Source organism: Amphibalanus amphitrite, unplaced genomic scaffold (genome assembly GCF_019059575.1).
Source record: "Amphibalanus amphitrite isolate SeventyFive unplaced genomic scaffold, NRLGWU_Aamphi_draft 000923F_arrow, whole genome shotgun sequence".
In the NCBI taxonomy this organism is placed as follows: Eukaryota; Metazoa; Arthropoda; class Thecostraca; order Balanomorpha; family Balanidae; genus Amphibalanus; species Amphibalanus amphitrite.
In genome coordinates, this window is record NW_024882417.1 from 268351 (window position 1) to 280049 (window position 11699).

An 11699-nucleotide genomic window follows, 5' to 3' on the forward strand; every position below is an offset into this window, starting at 1 on the left:
GCCCTTGTTAGTGCGTTTCTTGCAGCCAGCCGGTGTGTTGCGTGATGCCGGTGCGGCTCAGCCCGACACGTGTCTTCGTGATCGATTTTGAGCGATGTCTGTCCGCGGAGTTTTCGGTCGAACATGGTTACGAATGGAACGAAGTCACCGGCTTTCAAGTCAGGGTCGGAGGGACACCGGAAGAGGAAGGGTGGGACAGATTAGGGTGTCGCTGTTCTCGACTTTGAATGAGTGTTTAGTGATAGCCGTCGACACAATGCATGTGTTAGGCCGCAGTGTTGTCAAGTAACCCGATAGACCGCCCCATTGTCCGGTGGCTTCACGCTCTCTGACTGCGGCAGCCTGCTTTGGTGAATCCATGTCACGCTCACGCCGCGGGGACACGATGAGCTACGGCTTTCACAGTTGTCGCCAGACTGCCGGCACGCAACTGGCCACTTTCACGGCGGCTGCACTGGACTCGGTGGCCGCCAGGGACATCTGTCACACATGCTCGGCTTTGCTCTTATTGTCTCGGTGTCTTTAAAGCCATAGTTTCGCTTTAGATTGTAGGTTCTCCCGAGACTGCTGATCAAATGGTCGGGCGGATTGCAGGGGCGTTCTCTCGTCCAAAAGTCACCGTGAACAACCGATTCGACTCAGGCGATACGTGCGGTTTTTCCATCTGGCACCACAGCCTTTACGTCGTAAACATGATGCCACAATGGCCTGTGAGTTACGTCCGGTCGGCCGGGGGCGTTGGCTGCACTGGCGCGTTGTGTACATCGCACTGGTGCGGTGGTTTTGGTTTATGGATCGGTTCGCTGCACGAATGGGAGATTTGAACGTCTGGCTGGCGGGCGGGCGGGCGGCTGTGGCAGCGGTGAGGGAGGGCGCTGGTCTGGAGAATGGATCCTGAGAAATGGCTCTGGTGGCCAACCAGACGGTGGCATCTGCGGTGGCCCTATGTGTCACAATACCATCATTTATCCGGGAACAATTGTGCATTGGCTGTTTGGGTCTTTGGTTGGGCGAAGGATTATGAAATAAGCGTCACGCTGGGTAGCTTCAATGTATCTCAATGGTGAGATTTTCTTTGCACAGCGTGATCATTCTTTGTTTCTTTGACGCATTCTTGTCCGCTCAAGTCGCCTCTTTTCTTTAGCTCCCTTGCTCCTGACAATGACCAACGGCTGACCTGAATCTCCTGCCGGTTGGGAGCCAAATACCGCTGTCCGGCTACCATTTTAGTCCTGCTGGAGCCGCGAGCGAGTGACCTGTGACCTCTGGTTTCCGGTGGGCGGTCTGTGACCTGTGACCCGCTGTGACCCCGTGGGACCCCGGCGCGTGGGTGTGCCGTTAGGTGACCGTTGTGTGACGGCGGGCGGTGTCCCTGTGAAGGATGAATAGGAACCGATTGATTGGGTCATTGTTCGGTATAATGCTTAATTTAACGCCATTTATGTCATGAATACGTGAAAATCATGTATTTAACTCACAGGTTTCGAGCTATAAGCGAACCATTTTCAGTTTCAGTTGCGAGAATTTCCACGTTTGCTTCGATTGTAATCAGTATCACATTTTTACGCCGAGTGCTAACCGCTAGTCTTCAAAATTTTATAAATTTGCATTCCCCATGCCCAAGCCACAGCTTTCAACGCTTACGTGACTTCTTTTTAGTATCGCAGGCTCATGTGATTTGATAAATGATCAGGGTTTGTACTTTGTTTTCACCCACCCTTCACCAGTCACCACCTCATCACTCATCAGCCCATGCCGTGTGGTGTGGCTGTGGCGTCGGCCGCCTTGGGCCCACCCCAGCCCGGCGGCCCGTCAGTCTGGTCACGTACGGACAACTCCGGCGCCGCCTGGGGGTGGGGCGGGGCCGGGGAGGGGTCGGGGGAGGGGTGAAGGTCGGTCACTCAACACGCGGCACTTTCGGGTGGTCCGGCTGAAAACCCCCTAGCCTGGGGTGGTGGCGAGTGTTGGGGGCTAGTTTCTGATGAGGGCGACATACTTGGTTACATGTTCGATGACTGAGTGATGACACGTCTGCTGACGGATGCTGATGACGGGCGTCCTATGTCATCAGGTTGTCACCAAGAGTCATTGTTTGATGTGGCTGTCACTCAGCATATGGTCGAGCATATGTAGCCGACCAGACTTACCATGCAACACTGATATCCCGTTTGCGCGGCGTCTTCTGTGAAAGCATGTGCCGACGGCCGCCTGTCGTAGAATCACTGACGTCATACGAGATATGACGATGGACAAGTCACGGCTGGGGATCCTTCTTCCGTGACGTGGTGAATCTCCGTGGCATGGGATCGAACCCTGTCTGTATTGACATGCTCGGGACATCTCTCGTTGTAAGCCTGTGCGGCGGCGCGGAATGCGTTTGTTTTCGGCTGGTACTCTGCAGAACACGCTCTCAACAAAACAGGAAAAGTCAGAGTGTGCTGCAGGCTGCAGCGGTGGTGTAATCAGCCCAGGGAGGCTGTCCAGCTCGGCGAGAGGTTCCTCACGGGCCTAGAGCATGAGGTAGGCAGCAGGAGGGGATCAGGACTGGCTGGTGCTCACCATTCAGCTGTATAGTCGGCAGTGTGGAACCGAAATTTGTCGATTGATGTGATTTGTGCGATGTAGCAAGTACGCTTAGGTGAAAGTCTAGTGCAGTTGACTCTCCTCTACAATTATATCGTCACTGTTTATTCTCTGGCCTCAATACGGCTTCCAAACAGAAGATAGCTTGGCGTTGAAGAAGCGGTAATTTAAAACGAATATCTGAACTTTGACGTACATATATCGTCAGTTTCGCCCTACTTTGCGTTTTACCAGCCGCCGAAGCGCTACATTCGCGCTCTTCTCCAAACTTTTCTGCTGGCTCATCACATTCTGCTACTTCTTTGTTTTTGCTCGCCTGTCAACGGTCACCATTTCGGTGAGCTATTATATCCGCTCCTCCCCATACCAGGCGGGTTGCGCGGCATCAGCCCCCGTTCCACCCCCGCCTGCCGCCGCCCCGCTCCCGACCAGGTCTTTGTGGATGTGCGCTGATCCCAGGTTCCGGTGTGGTGGTGTAGAGGGGGGGGGGGCATCTGGTGCCTGTTACCGGGAGGGGGGTTGCTGCACCAGACCCGTTCAGCACTGGATGGGTGCGGGTCTGGTACTGATTTGGAGGCCCAGAGGCCGCAGGGAGAGTTCGGTTTGGTGCTACCCTCAGGGCCGACAGAGGGTTTGAGTCTGGAATGGTTAGCTTGGTTGAACTGATGTTTCACAGATGGCCTGGAATATGTCAAGCGTTATTCGTCAGCTATGGCCGGGCTGGCGTCAGGCGTATGGCGTTGTTTTTGGCCTCGTTGGTTATTTACGAGAATTCTTACAATCATCACAATTGCTCTCGTGCTAAGTATTAGATGAGAAGCCTCTGAGGCCAGTACGCGGTAGGGAATGAGAGAAAGAGTGCGTCGTCATCGCGGCACTGCTCGACAGCGGCGGGGTGGTCGCCACGGATTCGGACGTGACGCCTGGCGGGCTTATTGGTCTGCCGGCTCTCACAATTGGTCGTGGAGGCACGTGAGCGGCGCCAGCGTGGTGCACCACGACGGCAGCTCGACCGGCAGTCGAGCGTCAGCAGGGTGCACTGGAGCGGTGAATCGGCCGCCGGCCTTTGGCAGTGTTGTGTCAATAGAAGGTCCGACTGTGTGGTCCCGCGCCGTGCCAGTGTTTCGTCTACGGTCAAAGACCCGTCTCTGGTGCCAGGGGGCGGGGCTGGCGTACTCGGTCTCTCGCTGACTCAGACTCCAATTCAGAGTGTCTGACTCAGTCAGCCTGGCCGATGTTCAGCTCTATAGCGGAAATCGCGGTCACCGCGACGACGCTCTGAATTCAGACAATGTTCGACAAGGAAAGTATCTGGAGAATTCCTGGAGACGTCGATTGTTCGTCGCTACATAAAATCCTTAGTAGACCGTTGTATAGTGGTGGTATGAGGTTATAGCCGGTCATAGAGGTGTAGGAAAATGTAGGGAGGTAGCCTGGACGAGGCTCTCGCGGCCGGCAGCCCTGCGATCCACTATACGCTGCTCGTCTGCCGCTACGTTGACCCGTTATAACCCAGTGCCTGTGATTGTCAGGACTTGAGTGCCTGTGTTTGTGACTTATGTCAAGAGGTATCCTTTCACGGACAGGCACCCTTTTGGCTGAATATTGCTGCAGAAGGGATCACCCAAGGCCATAAAATATAGGGATACCATTACTGACCGGCTCACTTGAGCTGCCCGTCGGCGCCAGACTCACACAGTGCACGTTCAGAGTAGTAAAGTAATCTTGGTTCATGTGAACTGTTCGTCCTGCCCTCTTCTGTCTGATGAAGTTTGATGGGCGGCAACTGTCGCTTATTGACACGATATGTTGGCACTGGGTGGGCGGGCACAGCTGTCATGTATTGCAGGGGGTCGGTTGATGTTTAGAGACTATGGGTTCAATACGATTCTTTGAGTCTCGAGTCATTGCTAGTTAAAACTAAAACCATGCCACCACGCGAGTGTACTTAATGTTCACCGTTGGCTTTTCATTCTCGTTCTGTTATTTCCCTATTACCCATTACACCATCATCTAACGCATCTCCTCTCTGTTCTGCGGCAGGCCTGTACCGCGGCTCAGTGATCGGCCTCCTCTCCGACGCTCCAGTGGTGCCGGTGCCCGCGCCGCGCCGGCCCGACAGACCCACCACCCTGCCAGCCTACGAGAACGTCCGCATGTCCTCCTCGGCAACGACCGCGGCCTCCGGGGCCAGCGAGCCCGACCTGGTCCTCCGCCGGGGTCGAACGTCCGCCGGCAACGCCGCCACTGACCAGCGTGTCTCCAGTCTGGTCATTCTGAGTCCCTTCAACGAGCAGGAGGAGTGGAACAAGGTGTACGACATCGTGGCCTCCTACGGCGACGGCATCATGTCCGAGATCGACCAGGAGTTGCAGAATCGCAGAGGTGAGCCGGCCGCGGTGGCGTGCCAAAGTGTGTGATGGACGGTGGCGGGTGCTGAAATGAAAGTCAGTGGTGGGTGGTGGCGATGTGAAATGCAGAGATATGTGTGGCTCTAGTGCATGCTGGCATTGCTTAGTAGTTGACCCTGCCTCGTAGTTGATAGTTACTGTCAAGTGGTTAGTGGATTGCATGGCTGATCGCTCATCTGTGTCGGAATGTGTATGATTTGATGTGCTGCTTTCACGTCCAAGAACCCGAAGAGCATGATTAGAGCTGACGCAAAGCGACGAACTCCGCACTGTATGGTAGCTAAGTAATTGCTTTTGAAGTAGTTTAGACTGGAGAAGTAGTCTGCCCGCGGGTGAGTGTGGGACCATCCATCCTTGGACAGCTTGAGACTGGTAATAATGTGGTGGAAATTACTTGACCTTGTTCCGAGCTGGCGCGGAGGGTCAGACATGGCTCACACCTCACTTCTAACGGTGTTCGGCCATAGAAAGCCACAATAGCTAGGTGTGAGAACCTGGCGAACAAGCCACCCTCTCCACCGTGAGCGAGCCGTGTGATTTATCGCCACCTTGGGAATTTTCCCTGTAAAATTCTGCAGATGGCCGCATTTGTTCGGTGACACCCTGTACTTGTGGCTGCTCTCACCGACTATGATTGGCTGACAAAAGGCGGACAGACGCGTGACAATGACGCTCTACTGGCGCTATTTAGAGCTGAATGGCGGCCGTCACTGCGATTGAGTGGCGGTGATTATTGAGGACGATCGCCACCGAAGGTCCGGCCCGGTCTGATGTATGAGCTGGTGTGTGTACGACGCTCCCAGCCAGGGATATTAGGTCGGTGTCTGGTGTGATTTGACATGGGAGAGGCCCCAGGGACTGTGCCAGGACTCTGTCATACGGCGTGGAGGCGTGCGAGTCAGAATGTTGGGAGGAGCGAGCTTTTGGTGCGACGGCGTTCAGACGAATGCAGGCGATAAAGTAGCTTGTAGGAGGTCTTGTATTGGTTGAATTTTTTCGAAATTTGGTTTGTGCTTGCTCGCACTGTATGATGTATGCTGATTGCTGTACGCATTGTATGCCATGCTTCTCTAAGCGTCGTTGGCTGATTAGCACTACTAACTCCTATCTCGGTGCATGCAACTTTGTATGGTCTTCAGTGCGTGTGTGTGTGCAGTTGCCTGCACGTAGATTCTGCACCAGCTGCATCATGCATGTATTGTACATACGCACCACCTGCATGAATTGTGCCTTCGCCTGCATGAATTGTGCGCAACGCCTGCATGAACCGCACAAATTTCCTGTATGAATGTGCTGTCGCCTAGACGAGTTGCATGCCGTGTCTGCACGTGTCAACTCGGCTTTTTAAATTCGTCTGATTATAAATAAATGATTCATGCTAGATCGGATCTTTCTTTTAAAAAAAGTGTTGAGATACAACTTTGATTTGTACTCGTCCCCTCGTCAGATCGTTTTCCACGCCGCTCGACTGTCACTGAGACCGGCCGTGCCCCGCGCTGTTCTGACTGCTACCCGACGTTCATTTCAGCCCAGGAGAATCGCGCGTCGGCCGGCGGCGGCATCTCCTCACTTCTCCGCACCCTGGGCCTGGCCCGGTACGAATTGCGCCTCCTCGAGCTCGGCTATGACGACTTAGAGTTCGTCCGCGGCGTGCTGGACGAGTCAGACCTCCTCCAGGCGGGAGTGGACGAGCCAGAGGCCCGTGCTACCTTACTGAGCGCCGCCGTCCAGCTACCTGACGGCATAAGTCGCGCTCGCCAGCTGGCGGCCGCTGCTGATTCGGTACCCGGCTGGCTGCGGGCTCTGCGGCTCGAACAGTATTCAGATGTGTTCAGTCGGAGTCTGTACACGGACATGCAGCGGGTGAGAAAGGTGTGGGAGATGGAGCTGGTGACCGTGCTGGAAGTGACGAAGCCCGGACACCTGAAGCGGATGCTGCTCTCGCTGAGGCCGACGGAGGAGAAGGAGGCGCCGACGGAGAGACAGGGAGCCGACCCCGGCGCAGAGCTGAGCGATCTGGTGAGTACCTGTGGCCGCACGGGTCGGGTTGGTAGTCGATCAGAGAATTAGGGTATTTTGAGGCCGTGGGTCCTGTGTGATGTGGGCTTGATTTCTCGTCGTCCTTTCTTAACTAGATGAGAGCAGTAGGTATCACGTTGAGAGATATGAAGGCGTTACCGGCTGGCATCATTTATTTTTATTACCAGTTTAGTGACAGTTGATGGGTGCACACTGCACTGCTCCGTCAATTTATCTCAATTAATGCGGCGGAATCTCCAGCTCCGTATCAGCTACTGAAGTTCCCTTCCTCTCTCCCTCCCTATCCCAGCTGACTGCTCCTGGCGCTCTCTCCCGATCCCCACCACCCTACCGAGTCGCTGTCGGGCTTACGGATGGACGGCTTGTTTGACCTCGGCGTCTGAAACAATACAGCTCCGCGTGTGTACGGGGCGGCTGCCAGCTTCGTGACAGGCGGTGCAACGGATAGTGGGAAGGCGGGGGCCAGTGCCTCGTGAGTAGTTTCATAGTGGTGAGTTCCATACCCTGGTAAAGCGAGAAGAGGACCTCATCCTAGTACCCTGCAGATGTTCATATCTCTGCACTCACGATCATAATCGTTACGATCTGCCGGAAGCCTGGCAGACGGTAATTACTCTGCACGCAGGCGACTCTGTTTATTTGAAGTCGCCTTTGAAGTCTGTCCCTCCGACCGCGTTTGGCAGCGCGCTGGAGGACTTTGGCGGCGGAACGGTGATTTGGCGTGACACCGACCCTGTTGGTATTTGTTTTACCATCATGACGAATGGGCCGAATGGACGCGTGGCGGCCCGCCGGCGGCGCCCTGTCAAACACGACTTCACTCGTCCCGGGGGCTGTTTGGGTTGGAGTGGCGCCCGCGAGGCCATGTGCTGGACGATATAGCTGGCCTTGACAAGGTCGAGAAATGAGGTGCTGATGGGGCCTGGCTCTCCGATGTAATTTGTTCTCGATGGGTGTTTTCCTTTCTTTTGACGAGGCTTCTGTCAACGATGTTCAACATTGATAAATTGATTAGCATAGTACCACAGAGTATTATCATGCTGAACGCGTGCAATAGAATGCAATGAGTTTTACCACATACGACTAGCTTATTAGCTAGCTAGCTCTTTTCCATAACAAGCTTTTTCTCCCGCCGCCAGGACTCAAAACTGGCGCGGCTTCAGACGGACCTGGAAGACCTACCGATAACGGACGAACGCGACCGAGACCAAGAGGAATCTCTGTTCAAGGACTACACTCTGCCACGGCCGTCACCCGACCGCAGCTCACAGGAGCGCGTCTCACAGGAGCGTGCCTCACAGGAGCGAGGGTCACAGGAGCGAAGGGGCGCGGAGAAGACCAACGGTCACGGCAAGACACCGCCCCCTCCGCCGCCGGCCAAACCCAGCAGACGGCGGGGAAGAGGTGAGATTGGAGAGCAGAGAGCTGTGAGTGAGCGCGGAGAAACCCGTAGAGGTTTAATGTTGTAGTTCTAGCCAGTAAGTTTCTTGGCTTACGTTTGTTGGCATTAATTGTCTGCGCTAAGTAAGTAACGATTCATGTGTTGTATTTACCTCGTTTGCTGGTCATTGTACTGCAGCTGCACTGAAACGCTTCCTTTTTAGCGAAGGTTGTCGGTATATTTTGTTAATTTCATTCAATACTTATTCTGCCTGCCTTATATATCGACTGTACCGGCCAACACTGTCCCCTTTTACCGTGTCTCAGGCTCTAGCAGTGGCAGCGGCGAGGACCGAACAGCTGCGGTCGAGGACGGCGCCGGTGGCGACACACTGCGGCGGCAGCAGGAAGCTCTGAAGATCCGCGACCCGTCCCAGCTGGTGGTGGGGGTACCGGCAGTGATGGCCACCCAGTGGCGCCATGAGCCACATCATCTGGTCAACTCCAGCATACAGTGAGTGTGGTGAGACCGGGACCATGGTGTGGGTTGGAGGTGGGGGGGGGGGGGGTTAGGACGGAAGGCACTAATGCACAAGGTGGAATTTGCAAGGCTACTTATTTAACACTGCCATGAGGGATGAGAGTCTTGGCCATGAGATGACGAGAGTTGCCCGGGCTGTCTTTTGAAATACTCAGTACGAGCCAATGATATAAAGATATTGAAACTGTTTCTATGACCTGCTAAAACATACTCAGGGACCCCCATGTGTCGAACCTTGATGTAATCCGACTACTTTATCGTTCGTCAGGTATATCGCCGAGTACCTGGGATCAACTCTGGTCAAGGAGGTACGGGGCACCGAATCCACCCGCAAGAGCATCCAGAAGCTGAAGAAGACCAGCAGCCAGATGCGGAAGGTGCCCCGAATTGTCCTCTCCATCTCACACTCCGGAGTCCGCTTTCTGGACGCTCACACCCAGGTGAGAAGGGCTGGGTGAGAGAAAGTGATCAGATGGGAAGTGAGAGGAGTTGATAAGTGAGGTTGGATAACGTGTGTGGTTATGGTTTGGGAAGAGGTTGGTGGGACTGCTTGATGCTGGGATGCAAGGAGTGGGAAAGGATGAGTAACTAGTGCCGCACTGGTAAACGCTGGATGGTCGACGTTATGGCTTCTGTTTTGAATGCAGTGTTATGTATCAACAGGATTGTCTGGTGGCTTGTTCATGATCATCGAACATAACCACCTTTTGTTTCATGTAACTTTCCATCCAGGTACATGCTGACGATCATTGAAAGGAACTTACCACATTGATGATGATATTTTAGAAACTGAAACTGTTCCCTCCAATTGTATTTCCGCTGGTCCCGACGCAGACGGCGCCCCCTGGCACTCTCCTCGGCCGAGGAGCACCGGTTCGGTCCGTTCTGCTGCTCCACCGGCTCACACTTGCGCCCTGCGTCCCCTCAGAAACTGGTGTGTGAACACGAGATCCGGAACATCCACTGCGCGTGTCAGGACGCCGACGACCTCTCGCACTTTGCCTACATCACAAAGGACCTGGACACGCGCTGCCACTACTGTCACGTGTTCCGAGTGCAGACCATGGTGAGAGAGTGGTGGAGGGCGAGTAGGGAAGCTGTCCCCGGCATTAAAGGCAGGGAGAGGTTGGTCACTGGTCCGGAAATTGTCTTAGGGTTTAGCCTTGGAAGTTTGGACAGATGTTTTGCAGTAGGGCTGCCGTTGTAATTCTGATTTCACGCTGCATTTAGGGTAGAGGAGCTTTCCTGCTATTCTTGTCTGATACTGATTCATTTTTGTTGTCATTCATTATGTTGAATTCATTTTCATTCGAATCATTATGTTCATTCATTTTTGTTGTCATTCATTATGTTGAATGCTGTTTTTTTATTTTGCTTTTCGTCTGGTCGACCGGGGCATTGTCGTTTTTTATGCACCAATCGCATCTAATGTGTGTTGGACGATCGTAACGGATTCTGTCTGTTTCCTCCCAGGACCTGGCCACGGAGATAATTCTGACGCTGGGCCAGGCGTTCGAGGTGGCCTACCAGCTGGCTATCCGGGAGCGGGCGCTGCTGAACCAGTCGGACGACTCCAAGCTGGCCCTCAGCGGCCACCACCGCTCCCAGTCGGCGCAGCAGATCGTCCGGCCGGCCACCGCCGCCACGCACGCGCGCAGCCACTCTGTGAACCAGATCACAACCCCCGCGGTGGCGGCGGTGGCGGCGGCGCCGGCCGACGACCGGCCGCCGCCGCTCGCCGACTGACCCACCCTGAGCCGCGAGATCGGCACCTTCTAGTGACATCTAGCGGTTGCGGGGCCAAGCTGAAGTTGACGTGCCAACCGCGGCCCGGCCAGTTCGCCCGACAGGGGCGACGTATCGAGCTGAATACGCTAGTCAGTAGTCATCCAGTCGACTGTACAAATGTTGCCGGGGCGCGCGGGTGGAAGCGGAGCCGCCTTCGCCGCCCTGTTACCGAGGAGAGTGTTGTTACGCGGCAGAAGGAGGCCGCAGTGAACCAAAGATATGCTGCTCAAGGACGGGCGGCAGGGGATAGAGAATGAGCGCTGGGGCTAAGGGTCTCCGCGTGTCGTGTTGGATGGGCGCCGCCGACTGCGGAGCGCTGAGCAGTGTTCACTGCCGCGCGGACGGAGCAGCCGCCCGCTGCCGCTGGTCATTTCGATTTGTTTGCCACCTCTGTTGCGGTGTTTTATCGACGGCTGGCCCGTCCGGGCCTTTCGTCATGTTGTCTAGATGAGATGCTTTGGGTACAGACTCCCACGGGGGCAGACGTGTATGGGATGCTGAGAGGGAACGTTGCAGCCAAGACAGAGAAGTACTACGTATGTGTGGCCGAGACTGGGCTGGGCCGGCTTTGAATGTGACTGCCGGGAAGGTACTGTGTCTACCATTCCAACGTTAATATTTCTTTAAGCATATATGCATATATAATGGCGTTCGCTTCGAGTCCAATAAATATCTGTGATGAGCTACTCTCTGTGTTTATCGACCCAATCAGACCGCGGAAAATCGCTGGAAGAGCGAATACTCGGGGCGATTTTTGTCGGCATATCATCGCCTACTGTCGACAGGCCGGCTGCCAATCTTCTCTTTGTGACACCACTCGTTCTCCATTTATATGCTAATTCCGTGTATTTTATTGTTGAATGAGCAGCCTGGCGATGGATTAGGCCTGCAGTCGGGGCGAGCGAGCTCGTGCCCTGGGTGGGACGGGGCGGGGGCAGGCGGGGGAGACCTCCAGT

General features: G+C 54.8%; 1 protein-coding gene across 4 annotated transcripts in view; it reads left to right on the forward strand.

The window, feature by feature from the left end:
* LOC122368104 (ankyrin repeat and SAM domain-containing protein 1A-like) overlaps positions 1–11429 on the forward strand; it is a 74043-nt gene extending 62614 nt beyond the window's left edge. For all 4 annotated transcript variants that reach the window (XM_043341750.1, XM_043341748.1, XM_043341749.1 and 1 more), the window contains 7 exons: positions 4627–4968; positions 6523–7013; positions 8174–8438; positions 8742–8928; positions 9224–9395; positions 9884–10021; positions 10429–11429. In XM_043341750.1, the coding sequence (XP_043197685.1) occupies positions 4627–4968; positions 6523–7013; positions 8174–8438; positions 8742–8928; positions 9224–9395; positions 9884–10021; positions 10429–10701 (1868 nt within the window). In that variant the 3' untranslated portion in view covers positions 10702–11429. The remainder of the gene's footprint in view (positions 1–4626; positions 4969–6522; positions 7014–8173; positions 8439–8741; positions 8929–9223; positions 9396–9883; positions 10022–10428) is intronic.
* The last annotated feature ends 270 nt before the right edge of the window (positions 11430–11699 follow it).